At 53.5% G+C, this 11,962-nt stretch overlaps 1 protein-coding gene across 1 annotated transcript; it reads left to right on the top strand.

The window, feature by feature from the left end:
• Positions 1-6,338: 6,338 nt before the first annotated feature.
• LOC309978853 (testis-specific Y-encoded protein 1-like) lies at positions 6,339-11,749 on the top strand (the record flags this gene model as incomplete). Its single annotated transcript, XM_082865499.1, has 5 exons — positions 6,339-6,941; positions 8,271-8,382; positions 8,491-8,636; positions 8,752-8,821; positions 11,583-11,749. 5 exons carry the CDS (start codon positions 6,339-6,341, stop codon positions 11,747-11,749), a joined length of 1,098 nt encoding a protein of 365 aa, XP_082721625.1.
• Between the last annotated feature and the right edge of the window lie 213 nt (positions 11,750-11,962).

The raw sequence follows: 11,962 nt of genomic DNA, 5'->3' as shown, positions 1-11,962 counted from the left end.
ATCCAGAGCCAGTGCTGCGCAACGGGAGAGGCCACAACGCTGAGAGGCCCGCGTACCGCAAAAAAAAAAAAAGAAAAAAAGGTAAAGGCAATTTGGGGGTATAATGTGAATTTCCATATAATCTAGGGAGAGTTCAGAGATTTTTTGATACATGAGAAATGGGGAGGACCAGATCATGAAGCATTTTGCTTGTTATGCAAATATGCTACTTACTTTATTTTTAGTGGAACTGCTCAAATAATTTTAAACAGAAACATGAATGTCTACAAGATAAAATGCATATGGTACTTCAATATGATACAAAGGAAGGCAGACAAAAAGTAATCTAAGCTTCAAAATTTAGTAGTTATATGAAACTGGGGAAACTACCTAAACTCTTAAATTTACCCAGTCTACAGAAACAAGATGATAAAGAATGATCAGATAGGGTTATTGTGAGGTTAAATGATGTGCTGAGCACATTGAGCACAACGTCTAAAAACATAATTCAGGGTTCAAAGCAAAAGTGTGGAACTATTGTAATTACTTTTATATTAAGTGAGAGCCTGAGCTTAATTTGTAATCCTGCCTATTTTCGAGACTGGTCAAACTCATGATACTGCTTTTTTTTGGGGGTTTTTTGCTGTACGCCGGCCTGTCACCTTTGCGGCCCCTCCCATTGCGGAGCACAGGCTCCGGACGCGCAGGCTCAGCGGCCATGGCTCACGGGCCCAGCCGCTCCGCGGCATGTGGGATCCTCCCAGACCGGGGCACGACCCCGTGTCCCCTGCATCGACAGACGGACTCTCAACAACTGCGCCACCAGGCAAGCCCCGAAACTGTTTGTTTTCAATTATGTTCCTTTGCATATTTTGTATAAAGTAAATAATCATTGTATATTTTCACTAATAATAAGCCTAAAAGAGCATAGGAAGACATGACAGAACACACACACGATTGGAGTGAAGAATAATTATTAACAAAAAGATATGAAAAATAATTAGTAGAAATCTTTGGTGGATAACAAATGATTCAACAGAAGACAGTTTACCAATAATTATTCAAGAAGTTGAAACCCCATACGTAATTTATAGTCAATTCTAGGGGATAGCTGAAATTTTGCTAAAAAAGCTAGTATACTGATGATAAATATAAATAAATGCTATTACTCAGATGACAAAGGTTGTGTGTCAATACTGTTTACAGATATAACCTCTAAAGATAGCATGCACAAAATGTATGACAATACAAATGGTAATGAATTAGAAACAGGGCCACTTCCTTTCTGGGAATAACTACTGCAGACTAACTGGTCAAATAAAAATATCTAATAAATATTTTGGGCTGGCTACTATAGAAAGTGCTTCATTTACTTATGAATTTAACTATCTCATTTGATTATTGCCACAGTCCTATTGACTGCTATTCTTATCCTCATTATACAGATTAAAAACTTTTTTTCTCAGGTATGTGCAAGACTTTTTTGAAGAAGAAAACAGTAAAATTCTTTGAAATACTGGAAGAATGACTTGAGCAATTGGAGATGGATGTTCTAATATGACTTCCATATGACCTTAAATAATATGTAAATAATATAAATAATGTGAATGAAAATTATAAGGTTATCTCATATATATATGTATATATGTATTAAGGTATTTATGTTTATATATGTATATATCTGTGTATGTATATTACATATTTACTTACATATCACATGTATATACATATTACACCTATTGCATTCTCAATTAGATTTTTAGAGTTTATTTAGAAGAATTAACATTCAGAAATCATTTAGAGAATATTCTAACAAAGGGCCTCCTCTCTGGATATTAAAGAGAATTATAAAGCCATGATAAATGGAATGATTTAGTGAACACACAGAAAAGTAATAATCAGAAAGCATGTCCAAAATAATAAAGGAACAACTGGTCATTTTAAAGTGTTCTCGATAAAACAGAAGCCAAAGCATAATCAATACATTTTGCTATTGAGTTTTTAGGAAATATTGTGGGTAGAGGAACATGTTGAATGAGACTGCATGGATAGATTCAGAAGCAAAATTCAAACTATAGGAGACTATATGGGATAATCAATCTGGTTTTACAATAAATTGTAAAAAAAATAAAGAATTGAAGGGGGAAACTGTTTTAGAAAACAATTAAAAACATTTGAACCAATTGCAAAGTTCAAACCTTATTTGCATTTTATTTCAGTGAAACTGAAAACATTTTTAGTTTGCCATTTATGAGAAAAATGGAAATTTGAACATACTTGATATTTAATGATTTTTTAGAAATTATTAATATCCTTGTGGGTCTTTTTCTAGTAATGTGATGGCCTACAATTGTCCATTACATATCTACTGACTTGGCTTGACCAAACTGTAATCAGCCTTCTCTCCTCCTCACAGTGTGCTAAACTTTGACCTGCCCCTCAACTTCGGGGAATCACTAATATACTAAGGTCAGAACATATTCCATAACAGCTTATTCTGAGAATCAGCTGGCAGGGGAAACATTTTCTAATAAAATACCCCTACTTTACCTCCTGCTCACCCCTCTGCTTCTGTCCCACTAGGTTTCTGCTGGCCTTGCTCATCCTTTCCTCTTAAAAAGTACTTTTTCTACTTGATTTTGAAATACTTGAAGATTCTGAAATCAAAGTGTTCTTCTATTCAATCGTCTTTGTGAATAAACTCTTTCCTTACCTAGGTCTTAATTTGGTTTTCAGTTTTCTGGTGCTATGACGCAGATAAAGTGTTGAGAGCCTTTTGATCTTTATCGTCCTGACTAACAGTGCTGCCCAAACCAGAGGGGTTCCAGCCCAGGATTTGTGTCTCAAATGAAAAAGTGTAAATGTTACCCTTGAGTAGAACTCCACCCTAACTGAGGCCTTAAACGGAGGTGTTCTGTCTTTGTTGCCCAGGAGTGGATAGCATCATGAGACAGATAGTTCTTGACAGATAGTTCTTGTTCCCCAAGAACATGGCACCAAGCAGGTGACATCAGGAGTTAGTCAGCTTCTACCCAAGACACTGGAACAAGGTCCCCAGCTTCCAGGAATTCCTTATCTTTCTACCCTCACCGTTTTAACTGTCTTTCTTTGCTGATCTTTCATCTCTGTCCACTCCACCATCACTTTTGCTATGCGTATAACTGATCCTATTACAACTGTAGCTCTCCATAATAAGCCTCACGTTGTATTACCTAGTTTTAAATTAATTTTTCATAGGAGTAGAGTTGATTTACAATGTTGTGTTAGTTTCTACTGCACAGCAAAGTGAATCAGTTATATATACATATGTCTCCCCTCTTTTTTAGATTCTTTTCCCACATAGGTCATTACAGAGCACTGAGTAGAGTTCCCTGTGCTATACAGTATGTCCTTAGTCTCTGTTTTCTATATAGTAGTGTGTATATGTCAATCCCAATCTCCCAATTTATCCCTCTCCCTCCCTTCCCCCCTTGGTGTATTACCCCTCTTTATCTTCTTCCTTACATGAGCTGTTTCCCCCGTAAGAATTACTCTGTCCCTTCAAGGAGCCCCAGATGTATAGTATTCCTTCCCATGATTCAGAGCTAAACCTCACAGTCCTAGTTCTGATTGATTTTATCTACCCACTTTCCTTTGGAAACCTGCAGTTTTCCCCAAATTGCTGTACTGTCTCAGGTTTAAGGGCATCCTTTGTGTTCACACTTAGTGGGGGCTCTGTGCATGTTTAGCAGTAAACATTAGGGCAGACGGGAAGGGCGCCCACTTCCTCTTTTCAGCCTCTCCTTCAGAGACTAATTTCTTCACCCAAGTGCTGCATCCACCTTCAGGACATTGTAGCACACACGTAGCCACGACCTGGTTCCCCGTGGCCTCCCACAGCTGCCTGAGGGGGAAAGAGAAACCAGCTGAGGGCAAACACCTACAGAGCAAAGGGAGCCCTGGAGCACCTCTCTAAGCAGGCGACCCGGGGACACGCGAACCAACCTGACAGCTGAGGGAAGAGGAAAGCGTGTCCCAAGTCGGCTGGGCCCCCAGCACCTTGTCTTCCTGTATGGTGCCACAGACAGGGGCACGGGGAATGGAATCGAGCCTGCGTGCTCCCCACGGTCACCCTGTCGAAGGCAACCGGGAGGAAACAGAACACAGGTGCACGTGACTCAGCTCCCACTGCGCCCACTTTCAACCACACCGTCCCATAGGCAGGCAATCGTTCCAAGAACAACCCGTGGAGCTAAATGTGCACGTGGGCTAGATCCACAGAGGGGAGGCGGGGACAGAAAAAAACTGGGACAGTAAACAAGGGGCGCTGACCAAAATCCTTTCTCGTGGAAACACGTACGTGTAGAGTTCTGCTCAGGTACCTGCCCGTGTGTGGTGTGTGTGGGGGGGGCCTGGGGGGGCACGTATTGCACGTGCGTGCTCAGGAATAGGCACGACTACTGTCATGCATGCGTGGACGTTGGGATGGACGCGGGGACGTGGAAAAGCTTAAAGAGCTCATAGAACGTACGTAAACTGTGGGCCAGTTGAAGCCCCCAGGCCAGGGAATCCAGCCCAGAGATACCACCCGTGGAGCAAAGTGTAAGTGGCATCACACGCCAGCACCCTCGACCAGGGGCTGAGACTAGAGGGAGGAAGAAAGCACCTGTGGAAGGACAGGGAAGATGCAAAGTAAATGAGAATCATAAAGGGCCCGATGCCCAGGCCCAAAGAGGAAAGACCCACCCTCCACCCCTCCAGCCCCACTCCCATCTCAGCTACAGCCACCTTTATCTCCTTCTCCAGTGCACGAGCAACCTTTCCCCCACCCCTGTGTAGGCCCTTGAGAAACACCTGGCCTTTGTTTCATAAGGTTTGGCACACCGACCCACACCGAGGCATAACCGACTGCCTCACACTGATTTTGCTGCTTTAAGACATCACTCTAATGTTCTGACAAGCCTTGTGGCTCAGGAGTATGGCCGTGATGGCTTAGCTGGATTCTACCCCTGCTCCCCTGTCCCACAAGACTGGGGCGAAGGGCTGGGCTGGGATGTGATCTCATTTGGAAGGTGGACGAGAGCAGAACCACTTTCACAGGGCATCCTTAGGGTCGGCAAAATTCACATCCTCGGGTTGGCAGTGGAAGGCATGCATGCGTGCGTGGTGGCCCTTGACTGGGTGCAGTCCTCAGCACCTCAGTGTGTGCGCACGTGTCCAAATAAAGTTTCTGGCGTTCTCCAGTGCCACCAAAGCGTGTCGTCCCTCTCTCGGTCTCTCAAAAGACAGGATGGCCGAGTCAACTTCGTCTCGTGCCATGTGTCAATGTCCGTTCCCGGAGGGACGCTTGTCACCTTATATTGGCTAGCAGAAAGGCAATTACTGCCTGCCACTCAAGCGTTTGAAAGGCACTATGCAAACGTGTGGTCACACAAAGTCCGAGAACCCGTGGGTGCCAATGACAGACGAGGAGAGCTCTTTTGGTGCCAGGCAAGGTAGAATTTCTCGGAGAGTTTAAGTATCCAGAGGGGATCCCAGGAGAGTGGGCCACAGAGGGAGGGAGCAGATACATACAGAAACAAGAACGCGCACGCACACACCACACACACACACACACACACACACACACACACAAAGACAGAGGGGAGACAGACAGACACTCAGAGGGAGCTCTTCACTGCATGGCTTTTCTGCTCTTGAGCAAAGGATTTCAAGTCTAGCAAAGAGCTGGGTTTGCCGGACACTCCCCTCTCATGCCACAGAGCTTCGGGCTCTCTGTCCCCTGGAAGAAAAGTATCCAGCAACTTCGGCCACCATGCATTTCCTTGTACATTTTCTGAGAGTTCCCAGTGGTTAAAGGTCCCGAGGGAAACCAGATTCCGATTTTCTGAGTTTGGAGCAGGAACTCCTGGCTCCAACTGGCATAGGCCACATAGGTATCACAGGGCACCCGGGCACCCCAGACGCAAGGCCGGAGGCCTCCCTGGAGGCCAGCTCCTTGTGGAACCTGGGCTGCTAAGCCGGGCAGAGGGAAGTGGTGTTTGGGGGGACCCGGCAATCCCAGAGGCCGGCCTGTTTCCACAGGGCGAGGGGCGAGGCAGCCGAGGGTGACGCCCACTGTCCTCGCCCTGATTGGTCGTGATGGGGCCGAGCGGCCTGGGCGTGGCTTGGAACTCCTTCCTGCCACCTGGACACGCATGCCTGGTGGCCAATGCTCCTGCGCATGCGTTTCAGCTCTCTTCACCGCAGAGGCTCCAGGGAACGGTTCGGTCCGCAGCGAAGCGTGATTCTAGTCGCTAGGCCTGCGTGCTGTGCGGCCCACGTACTGAGCTTCCAGCTGCCGCACCTTCGCCGCTGCCCCAGCTCAGAGCCAGGTCCGCATGGGCAGTGAGGCGGGACCCGGGGTCATTCGAGGTGTGGGAGGGGGTCCTCAGGAAGCAGGGGCCCGCGGGTCCCCAGGTGTGGTGCTGGCACTAGTTGATGGTGGGGGCGAGGAGGCCGCCATCTTTAGCGGGGAGGTGGTGCAGCAATGCCCGGCCCTGTTGGAGGGAGAGGTGGCGCGGATCGGGGAGGTGTTTTGGCTGCCTGTGGAGGACATGATGGATGAGGTTGAGGTGGTGGCGGAGGAGCAGCAGCAGGAAGAGCAGGAAGAGCGGAAGCAGGTGGTGGCGGAAGAGCCGGAGGAGGAGCCCCAGGAGCAGGGGCAGGACGAGCCAGGGCCTCGACCCACGATCACCGGGTCCCCGCTGGAGGTGCTGCAGGCGCTGCAGGCCCTGCAGTTAGAGCTAAGCACTCTGAATACCCAAGCCAGCAGGACCTACACTCGGCTCAAGCGCAGGATTTGTCAGCGGCGGGAGTCTCACTTGGATGGCAGAAGCGCCATCATTCAGGGCATCCCTGGCTTCTGGACCAGAGCCGTATCCTTACAGAGGCCCCTTGGGGTTGGCTGTGGTGAAGGAGGAGCAGGAGTAGGAGCGGCGGGGGTGAGGGTGGGGTGGGGGAGGGGGAGCGGTGGGTGCAGGTGCAGGCCAAGAGCACTGAGGAATGTGGGTACAGGAGGGCATGAGTGGCTCCAAAGAGGCAGCAGGAACAGAGGGAGGCCACAGCTGTAGGTGTCTGAGTGACAACTTTGGGTGAATGGTCTTGGCCTGCAGCGTGCACAGCAGTACTTCCCCAGGGTGGAGGGAAGAGCCCGTGGCAAGGTCACAATTGGGAATAGCCCCGAGCACCCCTCACACAGAGCAGTTACTGGAAGTGTGCATTATCCCGGGGAACTGGCAGGAGACAAGCGGAAGTCCCAATACCCGTCCTGGTCAGTCAGAGCCCGTGTAGTTGTTCCAGCTGCCTCAGTGCGAAAGCACAAGGTCCTGCCTGCACACGGGGTGAAGTTGTAAGGGGCAGCTGTCCTTGGCCGGACACCAGGACCCCGGACACGCTCTTGGGCCGGCAAGAATCCTTACCTCCACAGGCCTTTTACCAGCACACTCGAGTCTGTGGAAGACACACAGGCGCAGGCACGCCCCTGACCTCCCCGTGGACCCTGTGAGTCCTGCAGAGCTCCAGACACACCCACGCAGGCCCTTCTGAAGACAGGAAACAGGGCAAAGGCCCAAGGCTTCGTCTTTGAACACACACACACGCGCACGTACTCACACACACACACACAGGCACTCACACAAACACCCACAAGCCCATGCACACACGGCGTAAGAGAAGGCATGAGGCAGCGACAGCACATCTAGACTGCTTAAGGAGTGACATGCCGGCACCCAGCACACACAGGTCAGGTAGAGATCAGGTTCGTTCAGGAAACAGGCCCTCCCCGGGTGGGTGCACTGGACCCCAAGGCAGCCACAGGCAAGAGCACGTCTGATGGCAGGGCAGGGGCCGAGGATGTCTTTGAGGGCCGGATGGGCGTTAGCGCTCACGGATCTGGCAGATCTGCTGCTGCAGTCTCTTCCTCTGGCGGGTCTGGGGACTGGCTCTGCGGCTTGTAGCTCTTCCTTCCCTGAGGTGTGGCATGTGAAGCCTCCTTGACCTAAAGCAGATTATGAACCACCCCCAGATTTCGGCCGTGATCAGTGACCAAGATGAAGACCTGCTTAGCTACATGATCAATTTGGAGGTCCGTCTGGAGAGACTGGGGCGTCGTGGGTGGAGGCAGGTGGCCGGTAGGGAGGGGGCGGGGTTGTCCTTAAAGGTTGGGTGTAAGCAGCAGGAGAGGGAAGGGGAAATGGTTCGTGGCTGCCAAGCAGGCAAGCTCAGGACCCCTAGAAGAGCTCCTGCCCTTCTCCTCCTCTTGGGCGTGGCAGGTGAAGGAACTGGGCCATCCGAGGCACCACTGCAAGTTGAAGTTTTTCTTTCGACCCAACCCCTACTTCTGGAATGACGTGATCCTTAAGGAGTATCACCTTAGCATCGCTGGTAGGAGGGGCTCCCGCGGGGCTGCGGGGTGAGGGCAGGCTGGGGAAGGGCGTGGATGCTGGGCCACCGTGACTGTGATCCTTTCCTGTCTCCCCTGTCTTCCTCCAGGGTACAGGGCGTCTCGTTCCACTAGCATCTATTGGTTCTGGGATTATGAACGGGGAGCTCCCAGCCACAGGCAGGACCCCACCGGCCTTCACTTCCTCAACTGGTTGTCTGACCACAACTGCCCAGGGTCTAACAAGATTGCTGAGGTGGGGTGCCTCTGGTCCCCCTCAGCGGTGGTGACGCTGGAGTCCCCCGGCTGCTTGGGGGGAGGGACGTGGGCCTGGCCTGCCCTGTCCCGACCTGGCCCCTTTCCCCTACCAGATCATCGGCGAGGACCTGTGGCCCAATCCTCTGCGCTACTACCCGAGGGAGGAAGGCCCCACGGGGACAGGTAACTGAGACGAGGACAGGTGGTTAAGGAGCCCAGGGGCTGGGCGCTGAAATGAGTGTGGTCCGGGTACACTGGGGCTCTCCCTTTTCCCAAATGGGAAAGCTCAGGCTGAGAGCACACTGTGGGCGGAGCTGGGTTTCAGGTCATCCCGGCCTTGGCGGCGGGTGAGAGGGTGAGAATGGAGCCGGGAGGACTGTAGGGCACACGGGGTAGCAGGACTCTAACCAGCTAAACTTTCAGGGTGAGTGCCCCAGGTGTCTATGAAAGAGGCAAGCACCTCCTTAAGCAGGCACCTGTGTGTGAATCAGCAGTCCCTGGCTTCAGCCTGCCCTCAGCTGGGGATCACCTGGGCCCCTCCCTCTGGCCCCTCCCTCCTGGCAAAGGCCTACAGATGCCGAGGAGCTTCATTCCGAGTCTCCTCCCGCCTCTTTGCTGACTTTCCGAGTCTTCTTTGAATTTTCACGTCCATCCCTGAGCCTCCCAGCACCACCACACAGACAGTCCCGGAAACGGCACAAGGCTAGCTGGGGGCAATATTGAGGACCTGGGGCAGGAAATGGCAAGGGACCACAAAAGGGCCGGGCCTACCGCCCACCAACGCCATGTCTCATATTGCTGGACACAGCCAGTGTCCCCTGCTGAGACGCCTTGTGCCCCGTTTGTGTTCCCGTCCCTGTGCTCCTGTGTGTGTGTACGTGTCTGTGTGTCGGGCGCACTCCAGACCCAGAGATGAAGGCGCCGGGGGAGCCTCAGAGGTTGGCCAAAGAGCACCAGAGTCAGGAGGCGTCTACAGATGTGGGAGACGGGTGGAGGTGTCTACCTACGCGGTTCGGGTGCCCACGGGAGAAACGAGGAAAGGATGGCCAATGAAGGTTCCAGAGAGCGGGGCCCCACGTGCCGGGAATGACGCCCAGAGAGACATAAACACGCTCACAAGTGCTCCTGTCTTGGTGTGTGTGTATAGGTACGGGGGTTCGTGGAGTATTCACGAGTGAATCAAGTGGTGTGGGGCTTCTTAGCCCGTGCCTGCGGACCTCCCTGTCTGTGGGCGAGATGGCGGGCCTGGGGAAGTGGAGGACGTGGGGAGGGCAGGACGATGTGGGATTCCGGAGAGGCCCAGGGCCTTCCTCACAGGGCAGGGACTGGAAGGAGGAGGAGGCAAAGAAAGAGAGCCTGCTGAACTGGAGACTTGCTCCGCAGGCAGGGCAAGGAGACAGGGAAGGGCCCTGGCCTGCAGGGGCCTAATGGCCTGGTGCCGCCTAGGGCCCGTGCCTGAGCCAGCAGCCTCTGTCCAGGACGTCTGGCGCACACTGGCACGACGCGAGGCAGGTGACTCCTTAAGCTCAGGCTGACCGTTGAGCACACAGGGTGGGAGCGTGGGATCCTTGCGGGCACTAGCAGCCCGCCCCGCGGGGCAGCGTTCCAAGGACGCGTGAGGCAGACGCCGGTGTGACATGTCGCTGTGTGCCCCGGTGGCGGCGTGGGTGAGTGTGTGCGTGCGGGCGAGTGAGCGAGCAGACAAGGAAGGCGGCCGGGCTGTTTGCATGCAGGGACCCTGGGACGGTGACAGAGAGCAATGCCTGCGGGCGCAGCAGACGGCTTGCTGGCTTCCCGGCTCTGCTGACTGGGGAAGAGAGGAACTGCCAGAGAGAAGCCCCGTTCCCTCGTGAGCGAAAGGCCGCCCGTGAATCCCTTCCTTTTCCTGGGCTCTCATCCCTGCATGCAACAGGCAGAGGGGCAAAGGTGAGGGCTGAGGGCTGAGGGGAAGCGGCTGAAGGGCACCCACCTGCCTTCCCAAACCACAGGTGTGCCACCTGCCTTGCTTCCCGCCCTGGCGATCCGAGGGGCAGCACGTAACTGTTACTCAGTCTGCTACGCAGAGGCTAAAATCCTCTATCCGAGCCTGCCCTAGGGAGCGGAGGGGGCGGGACGCTTAGCGGAACTAATGCCCAAGAGGAGCACGCTTCTCCTCAAGAAACTGTCCGGTGAGCAGTTCTCGTCCTCTGGGAGCCTCCATCCGCACATCCCTTCGGCAGGCCTGGACCCCGCTACGTGGCAGGCTCCTCTCAGCTTACTGTGCGCCAGGCCTCGTGAAAGAGAAAGCCCTGGAGCAGACAGACCTCGGGCCGGGAGGCCCAGGGATCCGTTTTGGGGTGGGGCATGGGGGGTGGCCCGGGGCAGGTGAGGGGAAGGGATGGCGGGCACCGGGAGTGCTCCTTCCTGAGCGGACAGCTGCTTTCCAGGCACACCTCTGGCCCAATGCACGAGGTCCGGGACCGACTCTGCGGCAGCTGGGCTTGGGAGAGTGGAGCGCGGTCCCCCGCGCTCCCTCCCCGTTGCCTGCACTTTGGTTCCAAGGGGAGCACCTCTGTCCCTGTGGTACCGGCCACGCTGACCTTCCTTTGCTTGTTTGGACTCCTGAGACCACGTGGGTGCCCACTGCCCCCGCAGCTGTTTCAAGACCAAGGAGGGTTGCAGCACCAGGGCAGCTTCAGGAATCCTCGTCCTCGCCTCCCAGCTGCACTGGCTGCGCCCTGCCGTGCATCAGCCTTGGGGATCTGAAGCCCTGAGGGCCGTGGTGTACACTTCTAGGGTGGCACACAGCCGTGGCCTAGAGAGGAAGGCCTGCCCCGCTCCGGCTGCTGTCCCCGCAGGCAGAGAGACAGACACACAGACAGACAGGGACTCTGTCCCTCCTCAGCTCCGTGATCCTTAAGCTGGAAGGGAGCCTCCCTCGTGGCTCCCACACTCCGGTGCCTAGGGTTCCCTACCGTGGAGGCAAAGGGAAACTACGTGCAGTGGCCCTGCGGCTACACGTGGGACACAGGGCAGCGGGGGACCTCCGACCCTCAGCCGGGCCCAAGTCCCTGGAGCCCTCTTGCCCTGGTCAGCGCTGCTGGGAGGGGCCTGGCAAGGATGAAAGGCTAGAGGGAAGGTTGGACAGCGTCCTCCCACAGCTTGACCTGGGCCACCCACGCGTAAGGCGCCATGGCTGGGTTCAGGTGCGGCCCGCCTGCCCAGGCACGATGTGGCAGAAATGGTCAGGCCACCCCCCGGTGGGGAAGGAAGGCTTACACTGCCCGCTGTGGCCCCGGGTGCCCACCGCCGGGGCCTCGTGGTCCAACCCAGTGGATGCGCCTC

The sequence above is a fragment of the Leucopleurus acutus genome, assembly GCF_964270905.1.
Source record: "Leucopleurus acutus genome assembly, chromosome: Y".
Taxonomy (NCBI): Eukaryota; Metazoa; Chordata; class Mammalia; order Artiodactyla; family Delphinidae; genus Leucopleurus; species Leucopleurus acutus.
The sequence above is the reverse complement of the archived record's forward strand: the minus strand, read 5'-3'. Positions and strand labels throughout refer to the sequence as shown.